The sequence below is a fragment of the Triturus cristatus genome, chromosome 4_1 (assembly GCF_964204655.1).
Source record: "Triturus cristatus chromosome 4_1, aTriCri1.1, whole genome shotgun sequence".
Taxonomy (NCBI): Eukaryota; Metazoa; Chordata; class Amphibia; order Caudata; family Salamandridae; genus Triturus; species Triturus cristatus.
The window spans coordinates 1,005,380,194-1,005,400,858 of NC_140585.1; the positions used below are offsets into that span (position 1 = coordinate 1,005,380,194).

Below are 20,665 nucleotides of genomic sequence, written 5' to 3' on the forward strand. Positions count from 1 at the left end.
ATCCCTGATTCTTGGCGGCAGTCGACAATAGTATTATTCAAGAAGAAGGCTAAGGATGAACTAAATCCAGCATCATATCGCCCCATAGCATTAATAAATACTGACTGCAAAATTTATTCAAGCATCTTAGCGTATCGATTTGCACAAATAATTTCCCCCTTAGTTTCCATCCGTCAACATGGGTTCATCCCTGGCAGGGATACGACTGACCATATCAGGCGGGTTATTGCCCTCCTAGATTGGGCTCAGGTGAGAAATTCTCCCCTCGGGGTGATCCTGTTGGACGGCGAAAAGGCGTTCGACAGGGTCTCCTGGGGCTACTTATGGGCTGTCCTGCATTGGAAGGGTTTAGCCCCCGAATTTATTCGGGCTCTACAAACCCTGTATATATCTCCAATTGCTAAAATCCGTATTTCAGGGAAGGAATCAAGCTACTTCTCTATTAACAGGGGCACCAGACAAGGATGCCCTTGCTCTCCCCTTCTTTTTGCCTTATTTATTGATCCCTTTCTATCTTTGATCGAAAAATCTCAAAATATCTCTCCAATTGTAGCCCACGGTATTGAGTATAAGGCACTGGCATATGCCGACGACATAGTGGTATTAACAGATAATGTTGCTGACTCTTTTCCGGCATTGGAGACCCTAGCAGCTCAATTCGGCTCAATCTCGGGCTACAAGTTAAACATTGCAAAAACACAAATCTTACAAACATCAGCTATGCCAACATCCCTGGTTCCCATCAGCACACAGGCAACATACCTGGGCATCCAGATTTCGGTCGAAGTTAATCAGATCTCTGACCTGAATTATTCCCCTGTTATTGATTCGCTTCACAATAAGTTGGAACGGTTGAATCATCTCCATCTTTCTTTATTTGGGCACTGTAATGTCCTTAAAATGCTAGTTCTCCCTAAATTTCTATATTTATTTAGATCCATTCCATTATTAATTTCTAACTCTACTTTAACAAGAGCTCAAAGGATCTGTCAAAGGTTCTTATGGGCATACCGCAAGCCAAGAAGGGCTATCAAATGGACTTGCCTTCCACAGGACCGAGGGGGCTGGTCAGTCCCGAATCTAGTCAATTATTACTGGGCAGCAATGATCCAGCAATTCGCTTTCCCATTATCAGGTGAGACTGCTGAGATACCATTGCACTTGGCGCCATCAATATACTCAATTGCATTAGGAGATGCCACAAAAGGAATATTAACACGCATCCTTGAGCCAAGTTATTAAAAAAAAAACGAGATTTAAGGTGGCATGGGCTTTATTTACGATTTGGCAAAAAGTGCGCCGTCTCTTCTCCATCCCTAAGCTTAATTATTATACGCCACTAAATGCCTCTGGATTACTTCCAGTAATATTTCAAGAGGAGGCAGTCTCCATTTGGGCTTCTCAGGGCCTGAGAGATATTGGAGATCTCGCAGATTCTGGCCTGATGGCCTCTTTTCTGTTTTTAAAACACAAGTTTCAATTACAGTCTAACCATTTTTTCAAATATTTACAAATTAGAAGTTTCTTTGATAAAAAATCCTTATCGAATCCAATCCTGTTTGATAAAATCTTGATTGTTGAATTAGTTAAAAGGAAAGCAAAAATTGGGACTCTATATCAAACCCTCTTATCTCAATTTCCAGATGACTTACTCGATCACAATAATAAGTGGGCGACCAAATTCGGAGTTCCCTCCATCGACTTAAAACTTCCACTGATGTTAGCCAGGACTGTGTTGGTCTCCGGTACTCTCCGTACACAAAGCTATATGGCTTTGTTTAATCTGTATTACACTCCGGCAAAACTGGTCAGATGGGGAACTGTTATGGGGGGTAAAAGTTCATTCTGTGCAAGATGTAAACTTCCATCTGCTGATTCTCTCCATATGTTCTTTGACTGTCCTGAGCTGTCGCTCTTCTTTAATCAAATTGAAACCTTTCTTTCACAGATCACTCAATTCTCAATTAAAATCACTGCAGAAATGGTAATAACAGGTTATCAATATTCCATGACTTTTGAGAGATCAAGATATTTGCATTCTTTTTTGTTTATTGCAATGGCAATGGCTAGACTCTGTATTACCTCCCTCTGGATAAATCCTGAACCGCCTACTTTTTTTCACTGGCAGGCCAGGATGCTGGCATGGTTCAAATTAGAAACTGCTGTACAAAAGTTTAAAGGAAAAAGACGACGCTTAATTGCTTCTAAGAACTGGGCTCCTTTTCAAGAATGGTTAGAAAACTAATAGTGTATCTCAGCCTATGTATTGTTTTTTTTTTGTTTTTTTTGTGTACATATCTTTGTACGAGTCTGTTTTTAGTTCTTAACCTACAGTGTATTCTTGCTGTATAATTCATTATGGAAATTTGTTTGTATGATTATGTCTCATTGTTAATCCCTCTCCCACCACCACGGGAGGTATGTAATTAAAAATCAAAATAAAATAAAATAAAATAAAAAAAATTCAGGAATGGGCTTTAGGTCAGTCTTATATGCTTTTGGATTCTTTGACCAAACACCCTTCAGGCTCTGGCTTGCTTTATTGTCCATGTTTTGGAACTATCACATGGCATTTTGCAGATGTTTCCTTTTTCATGTATTTTGTGCTTCTGTAAAAAGATAAAAGTAGTACCAGTGATTAACACTGCACATGTGCAAGTCACATGCGGGCCCCCATGTTTGCTGTGTTCACTTCCTCGACCCTTAATCACTATAACATTACAAGGGAAATTCCCTCGTCTAACAGGGCCACCCTTTACTCGTGGTGTTGACTCTTGACTATCTGTGATTGAGGAGAGTCGCTTTACAATGCTTCGGCATGGTCTGGCATGCCAGTATAGAGATGCATCATTGTGGCACATGCTTCATTATTTATTTATTTATTTATTTATTTTAACAATTTACAAAGTGCACAAATACCCGTAGGTGTCTCGGCGCTATGTACTGAAAGGAAAAGCTGAAAGCTGGAGAGAGCCTATTTGTTTTCTGAATGATAGCAGTGTAGGACTAGCCTTAATCTGCTGGGGAGAGAGTTCCACAGTTTAGATGCAGCCACTATGAAGCTTCTGTCAACCCAGTTGACTTTCTTAGTTCTGGGGATGATCAGAAGGTTTGCATCTGTTGAGCAAAGAGATCTATTGGGTGCATAAGCCAAGAAAGCTTTCTTCAAGCATTCTGGTCCTGTGTTGTGAATCGCCTTATAGGCAATGCAGAGAGCCTTAAACTTCGTTTTGCTTCTTACGGGCAGCCAGTGGAGCTGTCACACCACATTGGAGATTGGTTTAAACTTCGGTGTACCTGTTAGCATCCTAGTTTCTGCGTTCTGTACCAACTGCAGCCTACCCAGAACCCTTTCTTGGGCATTGATTAACAGGCTATTACAGCAGTCAACCTTAGACATGACCAGAGCACAGATTAAAGTTCTCCTGGTGCTGACTGGGATGAAAGGCAACAATTTCTTTAACATCTTTAGCACATAAAAGGGGCACCGCTACGAAGCCATCAATGGTGGACGTGTGAGCTGAGAGCTCCGCGCCGGATGAGTAAATTATCCTGTAAATCGGCGATCCTGGCTGGGCCCGGGGGCTCTTTCTTGTGTCCTCCTCGAGAGGAGTAACTGGTGTATACAGCACTACCCTCAGAGATCTGATCACCGGCTGGGCACGGCGATAGCGGAGAGACGAAGCGGGCGAGGCTGCACAAAGATGGCGGCCTGAAGGAGGAGAGCTGAGTCACAGCTGGTGCGGACTGCTCCGACAGACTGCGACGGATGGAGTGGACGCCCTGCGGTTTGGACACCGTCTGGAAAACCGAGGTCTCCCCTGGGACAGAGGTGCTGGGCGGGCGCCCGATCTGCTGCTGGAGCCGGTCTGTATAAGCGAAGCGCAAGTCCCTGGAGGTGAGAGGCATCGGGACCCCGTAGGAGCCCGCTGGGGGCGCAGATAAGCTAAGTGGCATTAAATTACCTGCATCGCCGCTGGCCCTGTGGCGACACGCTTGAGGCAGTGACATGGTTGCAGGTGGGCTGCACCACCTGTGAGCATGCTGAAGTGGTTGCAGTTGTTTCTGTTGGCAAGACTGAATGCGGTGCGTGAATACAGTAACCTGCAAGCTGGGCTCGTCGTAACGGGATTCCCACAGACTAACTATGATCCTCGTGAATTGGTTGTGGCAGCGGAGGGGGTAGGAGGAGTGATAATGCCTGTTTGAACCCTCTAGAACGGGAAAGACCGCTGGACTGCGCTGACTCCCAGAAACTTCAATGAGGCGAACCCGATGTATTGGCTAGCTTTCCATCATTGTCGCTTGAACCTGGCATAAACCTGGCATAAACGGATTGAGTCCTGCCCTATCGCAGACGGATCAAACAACAACTACATTGGTGCGGTCTGGCGTAATCTAGCCTGCTGAAGCGGGAGCGGATGGCACCATCCGGGTACACGTCTGACTGAGGGGGTGCGCTATTAGTGAGGTGATCCCTTGCTGCAAACAATCTTGAGGCACAGCTCCTTGGGCCGCAAATACTCGGGGGTCTATCTGAAGTGCCTGGCTGCCTGGGAGTAAGGTGCCGCTTCACTCAGACTCACTATGGGGAGAGCATGCTCTTGACTGGATGAGTCAGAAGCCTTGGGTGGATTGTGCGGTGAAGCAGCATAACTGGATCTGAACAGCAGCTGGTGGCCGGACTAGTGCCCTGTCGGAGTTTCTGCAGAGGAGAAAAAGGTGTTGAGGGTGCCTCCATCCGTGATCCGCTTTGTAGCACTTACCACGCTATCCCTGTTCACCACTGCCAACTTCCTGAGGGGGCCTAGTGTTTGATAGGGCTGTGGGGACGAAGCGGGCGAGACCCGTGCTCATGTGCTGTGGGTGCACTTGAGGGGCGCGGACTATTACACGCCCTGGAGGTGAAACTGAGGGGACTGAAAGAGAACTGTGAGGTGAGCCCTTCGGCATTCTCGCTCCTAGCCCTGTGCTGGTGTGGGTGGTGAAGAAACTGCGATGGGGATCAGCCAAGACATTTGAAACGTGTTTCAGGGGCAATGATCACCATCAAGGTAAAACATTAATGCGGTGAGTGCATGTAATGCTCTGTTTGCCTGCCGGCCTGCCCCCACTGCCAGCCACTGCCAGCTGCGTGCGTGAACGCTCGCATGAACGCAAGCGCTAGGCCATGTGGCATTGCTTTCAAAACCCGTACACTAAATGTCTTGCCCAGACCAGCGCATGTGCTGGATCAGGCGAGACCTAAAAAAACGAGTTCGCTCTTGCTCACTAGAAAAACAGCAACAGAAACTAGAGGATGACTGCAGTGCATACCCTAAAGAGGAGTTCAGGGGGCAAGTGACCTGTGGGTGGGAGATGGCAAGGGCGGAAAGTAATAAAGACTGCGGGTTGGGGCAGAACAGGAGCAGGGAGAGAGATAGGGCAGAAAATACCCCCCACATACCCAATACACTGTAATGCAAGGTCTGATACCACTAGTGGAAAGATACATGACACAATCAAAACACTATGAGACTGAAATTCTCCTAGGTGGGATAGGCGCTAGGTTATGGAGAAAAGCCACTCAATCAGGAGCAGGGAAGTGAGATAGACAACAAAGCAATCTAGTCTTGAGAGAGATATGGACCCAAAGCTCACTCTTGTATTTTAGAAGCAATTGGATTGGCCAATAGATAGCTAAAGCTATTTGTAGCCATGACCTAAAAAGTAAATGCAAGTATATCTCTCACAAACTGGGCATTTGCAATCCATCACTGATTTGGAATGCTCTGCCACCCCTGTATTTATTGAGTTTTTGGAGCTAATATGTTATACATTAGTAGTGTCTAATTTAACAGTCACAATGCGGAGTGATCTGGCAGTGAAGGCACAACATGTGATATTTTTTCTTTGTTAAAGGAAAACAGCATACAGATCCTAAACTGTGAGGCTTTGGAAAATCTTTGCACTATTCTTCTAAGCAACAATCGATTGACATCAATTCATGGACTCGACGGGTGTCCTAATCTTAAGAATCTTGAATTATCATACAACAAAATAACACGAATCGGTAAGTGATTTTTTTCATGAACTAATTGGAAAAATGCATACTTGATCACATTAATAAAATACTCGCATCTGATGGACCAATATGAACTGGATGTTTAGATTTTTTAAGTTGTTGGCAAAAGCAGTATTTACTGTTCCCTGGTTGAGCAGGTGTCCAAAGCTTAAGTGGTCCATGTGAATGCAAGATTAACATTGACAAAGTGCATCTTCACAGTCATGCAGCAAGTTCCTTCACAGGATTCAATGACATGAGGTTGGATAATAATGGCTATGCTTGAAGGCCTCCTAATGGCTAATGGAAGAGGATACTTCCAACCGAAACCATAAGAAATTTAGTAATTAGTGGGTACATTATTTTTACTTTTTAGGTTTCTCCTGAAGCCGGGCTGTACCCTAGTATTCTGTTTCTGAAACGACCTTGGTGATACATAGTGGTGTGGGGGTGAAATGGCCATTTGTATGTGAAAATCTACTCTCTTAGACACTCAGGGATAATCTGAGTTAAGAACATGTGCAAGAAACATATATACATTTGCTCTGTGTGTGAGGTGTTAAAAAATGAAAAGCAAATGTGGATTCACCAACACATTTGAGGCAGTCACATTTACAACATAATGGTAATTTGAGCATTGAAAATTAAGTTGGGTGAACAGTAAATAATGGAGAGTACAAAGGGGAGATTTTGCTGCCACAATGTTGCTGCACCATGTGAATCTAGTTTAAATTGTGGTGAAACTAATGACCAGCCATATCTCAGATGTGCCTAGATTTTGGAGATTTCATAATCTTTTAAATACTCTGAGTACGCTCCTATTCAAAGATAACAGGGACATTTTTAGGGCAAAGAGGCTTATTACTATTAGTCGTCTCAGATGCAACAATTATCGCATTCTATAGAAATCCAACACTGAGGAATTTATCAGATCATATAATTGTCATTTATTGTTTTTGGGGGTATAACATGCAGATTTTGAGGATTACCACACCAAATTCCTAAAGTCCCAGTATATACCCAACCTTTCCCCTTGTTATGTTCTGGCAGGTTTGATCTGCTGAAATTTAATTTAAGGGTTTCATCTTTATCGTGCGTTGCAATTAAACATCCCATAACCGTTAACTGCAGGGATCACAATTTAATGGGCCACATGTAGTCAGGCCCGAGGATACTGAATGTTGCTAAGGGATAAACACATACCATAATTGTAGGCCATGGCAATTGAAAAACAAAAATACTTCAAAACTTTGTATTTAAAATGTTTTCAATAGCGATGCAAGCAAGATATGTCTTGCAGCCTAAAAGTAGTCCAACTTTGTTGTTAAGTGTTCTACGTAACAGCATAGGTAAAGTAAATGTTTAAACATATTGGCTTCATAAATATCTCCAAATCTATTTTGATTTGTTCTTTGATCTATAATAGGAGGGTAACATTGCAAACTGTGATATTCCAAGGCACAAGAAATTAAACAAAAATGAATTATAAAATGCAAGTTAAGTAATAATATCAATATATCTGAAAGAAACATGTTAGTTATAGATTCCTTACCTTAGAATTACCCCCAGGCGTCAGACTGGATCCGGAAAGATTTTTCGTCAGCAGTACCTCTGTGCGTCGGAAGGTGGCGTCGGTCAGCTACTTAGACGCCGCCCTCGCGCACTGATGTAATTTTTTTCTTTTTCCGCGCCAGCCAGCGCAGATCCGGGAAAAGCGGTTCCTCAGTCATTGTTTGACCACGTTTTTCTCGACTTTTGTCGTCGTCTTGTCTTGAGTCTCCAACTTCGAACAGGTGCACAAGGGATGCCCGTTTTTAAGGCCTGCGGTTTCTGTACCTGATTGATGTCGGTGACGGATCCGCACCACATGTGCCTCTTTTGCCTCACATGTGACCACAACCCCAAGTCGTGCTCCGACTGTCAGTTGTTGACGCCGAAGGCTTTGTGGGAGCGGTCCCGAAAGCTACCTGAACGACGATAGTCGGCTCCGCACGTTCGAGATCCCGGTCGAGAAGGAGGTCGAGGGACCGGTCGCGGAGCCACCATCTTTCCGGGTCGAAGTCATCGAAGTCTTCGCACTCTGGGTCGGGTAAGTCGAAGCATAAGAAGAAGTCGAAAAAGCATAGTCACTCTTCACTTTCACCTTCTCCTCATCGGTTGGCCGAACCAACAAGGCGCGCGGGTGGTGCAACTCCTGTGGCTCCGTGCGCGGAGTCCGAAGGGTCGACTCCAAACTTCCCTCCCTTTCTGGGACCCGGAGCTACTCCCGCCCAGCTTCATACGTTCAACGAGGCGAAGCATGCCATCTTTGGGCAGACCGACCCCGCCGGCGCGCCTTTGGGCCTTGCGGATTCGGATGGGAGGCCCAGGTCTTAGCTGCTGGCGACTCCGGCCCCGGTGCCGCAGGACCCCTTGGATCCAGGCCTTGATCCGGATCGACCAGGTGACTTCATTACACCTCCACCGGCGCCGCTTCCGACGGCACCACTGCCGTGCCCGACGCCTGTCGGCCCCCCGGCCGGCATCTACCCCAGCCTCCTTCCTTACGTGGTCACGGAGCCGGACCGGCGTCGTCGGACACCGGATCCGGCGCCGGGTGGGGTTTTCATGCCCCTGTTTACTCCTGAGGCCCCTTTCCAACAACAGTGGCACCCAGAGGAAGATGAGGAGGACTGGGAGGGGTCAGGTGACCCTTTAACTGACTAGCTTGATACTAAGCAGGACTTGAGAGAGGAACTGGGGGATGCCAGTGGTCTTGACACTTCACCCGACCTTGGCATGTTGTCTCCCCTACCGGGGCTATGGAGGAGGGAGCGTCATACGCTGTGGTGTTGCGTAGGGCGGCTGAGGCTCTCAACCTCGAGCTTCCTACGGTGGCGTTCAGGACTAACCTCCTGACTGAGGTGATTCAACCGGCAGCGAGCTTATCGGGGCCCCTGCTTCCGTTTACTGAGGCCCTCACTCACGTCCTTTTGGGCAAGTGGTCCAGGCCCAACACAGGGGCTCCCGTGGACAGGATGATAGCCCGACCCCACCGCCCGGCTTCGAGCAACCCCACTTTTCCCTCCCAACACCCCACCCCAGAGAGCTTGCTGGTCCAAGTCTCCACAACCAAAAGTGCCTTCCCTTCTGCTCCACCGGAAAGGGAATCCAAGAAGCTGGACCATCTTGGTAAGAAATGTTTTTCTTCCGCCAGCTTAGAACTGCGGTCCGTAAACATCACGTGTCTCTTGGGCTGTTATTCGCACTCAGTGTGGGATACGGTGGCGCAAGTGCTGCCTCAGTGTCCGGAGGAGGCCCGGGCAGTGCTCTCCCAGGCTGTTGCCGCCGGGAGAGATGCAGCTAAGTGTACGATCTGTTGTGGGCTGGACACCGCCGACTCTCTGGGCAGGACCATTTCAACGTCGGTAGTGCTTCGCCGCTACTCCTGGATGAGGTCCACTGGCTTTTCAGGGGATGTCCAGAACACCTTGATGGATATGCCCTTTGATGGCTTTGCCTTTTTGGCGACAAAGCAGACAACGCCCTAGAGCGCTTCAAGGACTCATCCTTTGGCCTCTCCTCCCGTACGGCTCAGTCTGCTTTTCGCCCCTTTCATGGCTACGGAAGGGGTGCCCCGCTATGTCCCACCCAGGGCCACAGGCCGCAACAAGTTAACCAACCTTCGCGCAGCCGGGGACGTGGAAACAACTGGCAAGGTTCCGGGGGCCAGCGGGCGGGCCAGTCCACCAACCCCACCTCTGCCAGCAGCCTCCAAACCCTCCTAGTCCGACCTTTCAGGACCATCAAACGCCAGTGGGCGGCAGGATTCGCCATCACCTCCCCCACTGGCGCACAATCACTTTGGACAGGTGGGTTTTGCAAATAGTTGGAAGGGGCTACTCCCTCCCCTTTGAGACTACCCCTGCGGCCATGCCACCGCAAAACCACCGCATGCCGGAGGATCATCTGGCCCTTCTCCAGCAGGAAGTTATGGCTCTCTTGGCCAAGGGAGCCATCGAGTGCGTTCCTGTCCCAGTTGTTACTCCCACTACTTTCTTATTCCCAAGAAGGACAAGGGCTTGCGTCCTATTTTGGACCTCAGGGACGTCAATCGCTTCCTCCGGAAGGAGATGTTCAAAATGTTGACACTTGCTCAGGTCTTGTCTGCCCTCGACCCGCAAGACTGGATGGTAGCGTTGGACTTGCAGGACGCGTATTTTCACATCCCTGTCCTGCCGACCCACCGGCGTTACCTGCGGATCACGGTAGGCCACGAGCACTTTCAGTTCACCGTGCTCCCGTTTGGCCTTACCAGCACCCCTCGGGTGTTCACGAAAGTGATGGCAGTGGTCGCAGCACATCTGCGCAGATCAGGTGTTTTAGTCTTCCACTATCTCAACGACTGGCTGTTGAAGGCGAGCTTGCCCCAGGCTGTCATCTCCCACCTCCAGACTACGGACGACCTCCTGCATATGCTGGGGTTCTCCATCAATGTGCCAAAGTTGCACCTGATTCCCTCTCAGAAACTCTTCTTCATCTGAGCTGTTCTGGACACAATGCAGTTTCAGGTCTATCCACCGGGACAGCGAGTCCGGGATATTCGGGCTGTGATTCCGATCTTTCAGCCTCTGTCCTGGGTTTCGTCAGAATGAACCTGAGGCTGCTGGGCCTCATGGCCTCCTGCATCCTGCTGATCGATCATGCCTGGTGGCATATGCGGGCTCTGCAGTGGGACCTGAAGTTCCAGTGGGCACAGCATCAGGGAGTCTGTCCGATTGCGTCCAGATCTCGGAGGGCACTGCTCGACAACTGCAGTGGTGGCTTACGAACCAGGATTGGGTCAATGGCATATCCCTCTCCCTTTCCCAACCAGACCACACTGTGGTGACGGATACCTCCCTTCTGGGATGGGGCAGCCACATGAGTACGGTGGAGATCAGAAGCCTCTGTTCTCCGGCGGAGTCCGAGCTTCACATCAACCTTCTGTAGCTCCAGGCGATTTGTCTTGCACTGAAGGCATTCTGTCCGGGGAAGAGTAGTGCAGGTTTTCACGGACAACACCACTGCCATGTGGTATTGCAACAAACAGGGCGTGGTAGTGTTGTGGACCCTATGTCAGGAGGCCCTTCGCCTCTGGACCTGGCTGGAACATCAAGGCATTTCCTTGGTGGTTCAACACCTGGCATGATCTCTGAATGCAAGGGCGAACTAACACAGCCGCAGGTGCATGATGGATCACGAATTACGTCTTCACTCGGAGGTGGTGCAAGGTCTCTTTCGACAGTGGGGAGAGCCTTGGTTTGATCTATTCACCACCGAAGAGAACACGCAATGTCACCTATTCTGCACGTTGGAATTTTCAAGGCGGCACTCGCCCGGCGACGCTTTTCGTCACGAGTGGAGTTGCGGTCTGGTGTACACTTTTTCCCCTATACCACTTCTGCCCAGAGTGCTGAAGAAGATCAGGCGCGACCGGGCCCAAGTCATTCTTGTGGCTCCGGATTGGGCACGAAGAGTCTGGTATCCCGAGCTGCTCAACATGGCCATCGATCCTCTGATCTGACTGCCTCTTCGGGAGGATCTTCTGTTGCAGCAGCAGGGGACGGTCCTCCACCCGAACCTGTCCAGTCTCCACCTCCTTGTGTGGCGATTGAGCGGCAGCAGTTGACGTCTTTTGACCTGCCTCCTGAAATTTGTGACGTAATCTTGGCAGCCTGGCATCCCTCCACAAAGATGGTATACGCCTGCAGGTGGAACAAATTTGTGGCATGGTGCACAGCGAAGGGTGTGGATCCCCTTTCTGTCCCTCTTTCTGAAGTATTCTTGTTCCTTCTCTCTTTAGCCCAGGAGGGCTCTGCTTTGGGCACTATCAAGGGCTACCTTTCTGCCATCTCCACCTTCCTTCGGCTGCCAGATCAGCCTTCTCTTTTCAAGTTCCCGGTAGTTAACTGTTTCTTGAAAGGCTTAACGCATCTTTTTCCTCCAATTCCATTTGTTATGCCTGAGTGGTACTTGAATCTTGTGCTAACTTATTTAATGTGTGCTCCCTTTGAGCTGCTTCATAACTGTACTTTACGTCTCTTAACTCTGCTTTCCTGGTAGCCATCACTTCTGCTAGACGAGTGAATGAGCTCCAGGCTTTCTTCCATACCTCCTTTCTTGTCTGTTCATCCGTACAAGGTGGTTCTTAGGACCCGTCCATCCTTTCTTCCTAAGGTGGTCACTGCCTTCCACATCGGGCAGACCGTTACTTAGCCCACCTTCTTTCTGCCTCCGCATCCTTCAAAGGAGGAAGAGAGGCTCCACTGTCTGGACCCAAAGCGTGCGCTCTCCTTCTATCTGGATCGCACAAAACAGTTCCGGGTGGATGATAAACTTTTTGTTGGCTACGTGGGTGCAAAGAAGGGTCGGACCGTACACAAACGCACCATTTCTTGATGGGTCGTGTTGTGTATTAAGGTTTGTTACTCTCTGGCTAAAAAGGAGCATCCAGTCGGGCTACGCGCTCACTCCACCATGGCGACGGCAGCCACTACTGCCTTGGGAACAGGAGTGCCTCTCAATGACATCTGCCAGGCGGCTATGTGGGCATCGCTAAACACGTTCACAAAACCCTACTGCCTGGACAGCCAAGTCCGGAGAGACAGCTTCTTTGGCCGTTCTGTTCTCCAGGACTTTCTGGTGTGATCTTGGTTTGCAGACCCACCACCGGGGTTGGTATTGCTGGGGTATCTATTCTGAGGTAAGGAATCTATAACTAACGTGTTTCTTTCAGATGCCCAAGTTACTTACCTTCAGTAACGATATATCTGTAAGAAACATTAGTTAGTTATAGATTCCTTACCGCCCCACCCAACCTCCCTGTTCTGCGAACTGATTTTTAGGGTTAAGGACATCCTTTCAGGGCTCTAGTTTTGTGCACCAATGGTCAGTGTCTTGCATGGCTCTGGGTTTCTGGCACGGAAAGTCGTGTTACAGAACTGACGACAAACGCAGAGCCGTCAGGTACTGCTGACGAAAAATCCTTCCGGATCCAGTCTGACGCCTGGGGGTAATTCTAAGGTAAGGAAACTATAACTAACTAATGTTTCTTACAGATATATTGTTACCGAAGGTAAGTAACTTGTGCGTTATGTCGATTTCTAGAGTACATTAACCATCTGTGTGAGGATCCAGGCACTTTTTACTGCTGGCCTCCTGATAAGGCAGCTATTTAAATCACTGTGCCTTTTCTGTCAGAACTAAAATGCTGACAGTGCAGGATGAAAAAATATTTCCTTGTTTTTCTCCTTTCTTTCTTGCCTGTCTGTACTTCTGTTTCTATTTTCACTGCTTTCATGTCTTTCTCTCCTTTCTTGATTTCTTTTATCACCTCTGTCAGCTTTCCCACTTTTTCTCCTTCTTCTTTCTCCCTTTCTTCTTATCTTTGTACACTACTTTCTTTCCCACTTCTTTCTTTCCCTTCTTCCTTTGCATTCTTTTTCATTATTTCTTTTTTCTTGTCTTTATTTTACTCTTTTTATACTTTTTCTCTACTTTTTATTTTTTCTAATTTCTTCCGCTACTTTATTCCTTTTCTATTTCCCCTTCTTTGTTTATTTTTTCTTTCTTCTCATTTTTCATTCTTTTTATTTCTTTTTTCTCGACTTTTCTTTTTCTCTCTAATTATTTCTTCCTAATCTTTCTTTCTCTCAATAATGTTTTCCTTTCCTGTATTCTTTTTTCTTCCCTGTTTCTTTCTCCATTAATTCCAACCTTCTTGATTTCTCTACTCTTCTTCATTTTTTTTGTCTTCTCTCTCTTTCGCTGCTTTTTCCTCTTCTTTCCTTCTTTCCCTCCTTTCTCTCAGTCTTGTATTAATTCACTGTCTTCCTACTTCATCCTGTTATTCTTTCTATTACTATTGTTGGATTTACCTATTGTACTTTTTCCATTCTTTTTCCTTTCTTCCCCAAGTACTGTCCTTAATCCCAAGTCTCTCTGTCTTTCTGTTTCTTTCCTGTTTTCGTTGTTTGTCTCCTCTTTCTTTCCATCTCTTTTTTCCTTTCCATCCTTTTCTCATTCTCTTTTTCCTCTTGGTTTCTTTCTTTTCTCTTCCGGGCTCTGCCTTTATCCTTTTTCTACTACTTCCTTTGTGATTCTTTCTTCCTCTCCTTTCATTAATTTCTTTCTGTGTTTTTTCTTTTCCTCGCCTTTCATTTTCTTTAGTTTTCTTTCTTCCGTCATCTCTGTTGTTTCTTTTGCTCCTTTCTCTGTTCATTTGTTCCTCATTCTTTCTCTCTTTTCTTTTGTTCTTGTACTTTGTCTTTCTCCGCTTCTTTATTTTTATTTTGTTTTTTTCTCTTTAGCCTTATTTCTCTCGTACTGACAATCTTTCCTTTCTTTGTCTCTTAAGCTCTTCCTCTCCATTTTTAGGTTTCGCCTGCACAGTGGGAAATCTATTGTTAATATAAATCTTAAAAATGCCTACATCCTGCCCTGGTTTGTCCTTGGTTGTTGTGCTTTCCACTTACTTTCCCTTCGTTTCTATGGGTTTTAGAATGTCATTTCCTGTTGTTCTTCGTGTGTTCTTATCAGTATCCTATGGCCCAGATACTGTTATCTGCTTTGTGGGACTTGTGTTTAAGCTTTTGCCTGCACAGCTGCTTGGTTTTGTTTTTCAACTCCTGACATTTCTGTTAGGAGGCTTAAAGTTTTTCGATCGGCATCTGATCCTGTGTCTTTCATTTGTTTCTCTTCTTTCTGTTTCACTCCGCTCTGTAACTTACATTTCTTCCACAAGGCTTGGAACTAAGGGTGGGCGTAGTTCGCGAAGTAGCACTTCGCGAAGCTACGCAAAGTGAAGTTCGCACTACGCGAGCTACGCGTAGCACTTCGCGAACTGCGAAGTAACATGTTCGCACTGTGCAAGATGTTGTTTTCAATGATTGCACAGTGCGGACAAGCAACCGGCACTGTGCAATCATTGAAAATGGCATCTTGCACAGTGCGAGCTGTAGTTTTCTGCTGCTCGAGTAGATTTTTCCTCGAGCTGCAGCTTTCTCAACGCGAACTGGTAGTTTCTCATCGCGAGCGGTCGCGAGCATACGCGACCCCTCGCAATGAGAAACCTGACCTTCTCGCGTTGGGAATCTCGCCGGGAGGTTTATTTTCCATGCTCGCGATCGCGAACAAGGAAAAAGTCTCGCCAGGATGTCATTTTGCTTGCTCGCGGTCGCCAACTTGACGTTGAGGACCGCGAGCAAGCAAAAAATGACCGCAGCACTACGCAACACTACGCTACGCGTGTTCGCACTGTGCTACGTGCAGTTCGCGTAGCGCGAAGTAGCGCGAACTTCGCAAACTACGCGAGCGTAGCGTAGTGCTTCGCCCAGGCCTACTTGGAACGCATCATTCTCCAAGCCTCACTTTCAGCCCAGAGCCCCGCCCCCAGGTTCTGCATGCGACGTTAATAATATTTCCTACATTTAATAGACCTGACACCCAGTGTGTGGCATGCCTTTATGTCACCTTGTCCCTTGCAAGTAATGGTGTATTTCAATATGGTGACTCTTGCTGTATGCTTACAATCCCATTGCCGCCATCCTATGTTTAGCTGCACCCTCCTGTTCTGAAGCATTCTTCCTGGTGAGTCAGGTTATTATACTGCACATATTGCCCTTTTAATTTACATGATTGAGGAGTTTATTCGGAGAAAAAATATATTTTACCAAGAATGCCATCTGCCGGTATATTCATACCAGCGTTCAGGTTGGGTTTCGTTCAGCTACAAACGTTGATAGTTGTAATGTTTTCTGCATGTTTGTAATCTAGGGCTACTGCAGGGTTTCTAAAGTGTGCCATAGGTTATGTCTCGAAACCACACATTTAGAGGATTCTGAGCCTAAACCCCACACAGTGCTGCTAAATTGCCAGTATAGTGAAACTCGAGCCGAAGGTCAGTCACAGTGAGACAATATTTTACCACCTGTATTTTGTAGGCATTTTAAAATAGGCTCTGGTTAAGGCTAGTGACAGGGCTTTTCTGTCAAATTTTGGAATGCTAACAATTTCGTACAGTTCCTAGAAATGTCTCAAATTCCTTTATTAGAAAAATTGTTATATTAAACCATCACAGCCAGTGCTGCTGGTTTCTTATGAGTTTGACTCTATTGAATCCGCCACCTATTGAACCCGACTGTTCTTGTGTATTCTACAATACCTGCAGCAGATTTAAAATCAGTCCCGCCCTAAACGCCGTGCCGACAACATGAGCACTCCTTACACTCCCTATCATACATCTGCCTCCGGAGGCTTGTCCGCTGGTTATCGTTTTAAAAAATGTACCTCCTTTGCCATGCAGCCAGCTTGAGAATGAGTCCCAATTAAAGAACAAGTGCATCCACTGGCTACGTTCATCCCTCCCTAAGGTATATGAGTTGCAATTTTGCTTCACACTGCATCATCACTGTTTGAAGAGTTCAATTATTAGGCAACATGCGAAAAGGGGAGCAAGGCGGCTATGTTATTGTCAACTTTACTAATGCCCATTTAGTCAGCTCCATTTTGGCCAGATTATTTTGTAACTATCATAATCAACACTTACAAGCTGTCCCACTAAGCTTTTTCTACAGCCCCAACACCTTGAAATGTTCACATAATTCTGCAGCGCGGTCTACACTGGTTAATCATCAGGCCATCACTTATTCAGTACCAACCTACAACCACTTTTCAGCACTTGCTGATGTTGATTGACTGGATAACTCTGTTTCCACAGTACATGAAGATTGAAGGTATAGTGATGTGGTCTTGTATATTATCACTGACTCTGAGTCCCAAATCGCGGCTGATACAAATGTCTCCGCAAGAGGGTGGGACACAAAGGTTTTATTCTGGAACATTGCGGGGTTAATTCACAAATGACAAGATCCAGAGTTTATTAGATATGATTACTGAATACCAGATAATTTGTCTCCAATAAACATGGGCATGCGATCATATATTTCTGAACGGGTATCATGCCACTTCAATTCCAGCAGTTCCTGCCATGCATGGTCATGATAGCCGCAGTTTATTGACTATCATTAGGACGGCCTTTCCCTGCAAAATAATGGACATGGTTACAGACTCGCTCTTCTTCCAGGTTATATTCATATCATTAGGAATCATGTCCCCAGTGATCCTGATTATTATTTACCATAATAAATTTGATAAAGTTTTTCAGGGGATTTTCATATATTGTGGGGGGCGATTTTAATCTAAGGTTATGTTGACTCACTAGTAATCTTGTATGTGGATTGTGGGAGGCTGACTCGCCGGATCTCTTGCCCTTCTTTCACAGTCCATGTGGCACTGCTCTAAATACCCTCCTGTTAAACCATAATTTATTGCCTACCATTGATTTGCCAAGTGAAGCCACTGATAGACAAGTCTCATTCACAGGGAGAGATCCTGGAAGAATAATTGATTTCAGAGCAGTCCCAATGGAGCTATGAGAGAAAATTGTAAATTATGTTATTTGACCTTGCGATAAGAATGACCACAACCCACAAGCCCTTTACCTAAAATTGGGATTAACAACCACTGCACCTACTCAAACCATTCCTAGTGTAGACTACTCTAAAATTCAGGGACTGAGGCATAAGTGGGCAGAGGTGGTATAGGGGAGCTTCTGAGACATTTGGTAGGGAGTTGCAAAATAGAAACTTGTTTGGACTAGGATGCCACTCCTTCTAATACTGTGGAGACATACTCGGGATTGGGCAGGTGAATCTCTGAGATGCTAACAACTACTACTACTACTACTACTACTACTACTACTACTACACCTCACCGCCCGATAAACGCTACCAAGTGGTTTTATGGCTCAAGAGCATATAAACAACTCAAGGAAGCTCTGAAAGACTCTCCCAGGGACATGGAGATTATATAAGTCTGTAGACGTTCCTACAAGGTCATGCTTGAGACTAGGAAAGCAATTATAAGAAAGGAAGCCTGGGACCAGGAGGTCTGTGTAGAAAAAGACTCAAAATTGTTTTGGAAAGTAGTAAATTCCCCATACTTTGTATGTGGCCAAAATAGCAGTACCGATATTCCCATTCAGTCTTCAACCTGGGTGACACTTTTTACCCAGGTATTTAATGATACTTTTTATCCAAACCAAGGTCAATCGACCGTCAATTCAACTTCGGATTTAGGGACAGGCCCTTATTATCTGGACGTCTCACTAGTTGAAGTCATTTTAGCAATGACTAGATGTCCAAATAACAAAGCATCAGGGCCTGATCAATCAATCAAGGCGTTTGTTGAGCGCGACTACTCACCCGTAAGGGTCTCAAGGCGCTGGGGGTGGGAGGGGGGGTGCAGGTTCCAGTCCATCAAGGAGGGGGGCTGTCGAAGAGCCAGGTTTTGAGGTTTCTTGTGAAGATGAGGAGCGATGTTGTCTGTCTGAGGTGGAGTGGAAGGGCGTTCCAGGCTCTGGCCGTGAAGAAGAAGGAGCGGCCTCCCGATCTGGTCTTTCTGGTGCGGGGACCATGGCATAGGAGAGCTGGGCTGATCATGGGGTGCGTGGAATTTGAGTCGGCTGTTCAGGTATGCTGGTCCGGTGTCATAGAGGGCCTTGTGTGTGTGGTTGAGCATCTTGAAGGTGATGGAGTGCCAATTGATCTCTTTAAGAATAATACAAAGCTGTCGGCACCTATACTGGTTAACATTGTAAATAGTGCAACTATTTGTGGGTCCCCCAGGTCCTGGTCAAATACCATCATAGTACCTATTTTCAAAAGGGGCGATAGCGGGGACCCCAACTGCTACCACCCAATTTAGCTTATAGAGTACAGTGAAAGTGCTAGGAAAGATAATATTGGAGCGCCTGGAGTCTTGGGCAGCTGGTAAAGATATCTTGACCTTTGCCCAATATGGTTTTAGGAGGGGATTATGAATGATCGACCAATGCCTGAATCTTTCTCTCATGCATAGTAAGTAAGGACCAAGAAGGGACAGCTATACCTCGCCTTCATGGACCTAATTTCATCATTTGATAATGTTGACAGAGGTAAACTCTGGATCAAATTGCTGGATTTGGGGGTGGAGGCGCGGTTGGTGCATGTCCTAAGCCAACTGCATGAGGATGTTGTGGGACGCGTCCGGTACGGCCTCAGTTGGGAATGTACCCCTACATTTAACATCAGGAAAGGTGTACGTCAAGGCTGTGTCCTAGCCCCATTTCTGTTTAGTATTTATATTACATTAATGACTTGGAGAAATATCTAGGCGAGATCGTGGCTGATCCACCAAGGGCAGGGTCAAGACCTAATACAGTATTAATGTATGCCGATGACTGCATCCTTATGTTGAGAACAGGCGAGGGTCTCCAGAGACTGATAGAGGGGTTTGGTGTGTTTATGGGATCCCTAGGGCTGCAAACCAATAAACCGAAGTCTTTTACTATGATCTGTGACCTCCCTAAGGGGAACAAAAGACCATTATATATTCAAAGCACTAGATTACAGACTGTGAATAAGTTTACATATTTGGTGCTACCCTTAGACAGTGAATGCCACTAGAAACATCTTGGCCAGGTTAGATGCATCCAATTTGAACAAAATGTTGCAGCTATTTACAAGTTTGCTAAAAAGCTAGGATCTTCTCCTGTGGGCCACTGCTCAATATATATTCCAGGCCAGATGTGTTTCAGCAGCCACCTATAGAACAGGTATCTGGGGAACGCAGGAACCACCACAATTGCAGGTTGCTGAAAATAAATGTGTGCTCAAACTGCTACAATTACCCAGGCCTGTACCAGCATCCATATGTCATGAAGAATTGGGTGATGTCCATGTTAGAGCACCGTCTTGTTAGCCCCACTTATGCTATGGGCCTCCATTTGGAATCATCCGGAAGAAGCATTGACCAAAGCGGTAATTAGTGATTGTTTGAAACCAGATAAGGCAGGTAACATCCAGTGGCTGGAATATGTTAATGTTAAAACCCAATTCCAACTGATAGGTAGACAAAAACCTGTCAACGACCCCACGAGTATCTTAAGGTATACGAAAGCCATGGTTAAAAAAGAAAGGATGGGCCGCATGATGAGAAAAAGGGAGGAGGGGGAGATCGGAAAGAGATCAGTTGGGTCATATGGCATGCTGGTAATGACCGTCGTATTGATCCGTATTTGCTCTCTATCCCTAGTTCATACCAGTATTATTTAGTGGGATTTCATCTCAATATGTCGCACTTACTGGCCACCTATCCCTTGACAGCCAGTCCTGTTCAGGATCTCATAGCGTGCCCATGTGACTCGTATTCTGTCCAGTCGCTGTTTCATTTTTTCTTTTTTGTGGCCTGTGATGAGAATAGGAAGGCCTTACTCATCCCCCTGCTTGGGAGTCTAAATATTAAACAATGCAGACCTGCACTGTTACACTTACAATTACTTCAAACGGACATTCTCTGCCATACAGTCTATAGGTATATTGCGTCTCCTGTTAAGCTACGGAAGAACGCTTCAAAATAACTGCTTTTATGTTTATACTATCTTTTTTTTGCCTCATAACCGTTTGTTCTTAATTGCATATGCACTTTTAAACACGGGTACTGTAAATAACAGTCACATAGGTCCCAAACAATCATTATTTATAAGAAATGGAGTGATACCTA

The 20,665-nt window shown here is 46.2% G+C and overlaps 1 protein-coding gene across 1 annotated transcript in view; it reads left to right on the top strand.

The window, feature by feature from the left end:
• The window catches only part of LRRIQ1 (leucine rich repeats and IQ motif containing 1), a 1,142,626-nt gene that overhangs the window by 269,508 nt on the left and 852,453 nt on the right, over positions 1–20,665 (top strand). Inside the window, exon 9 of the mRNA XM_085653925.1 lies at positions 5,902–6,052. Coding sequence (XP_085510051.1) covers positions 5,902–6,052 — 151 coding nt within the window. The remainder of the gene's footprint in view (positions 1–5,901; positions 6,053–20,665) is intronic.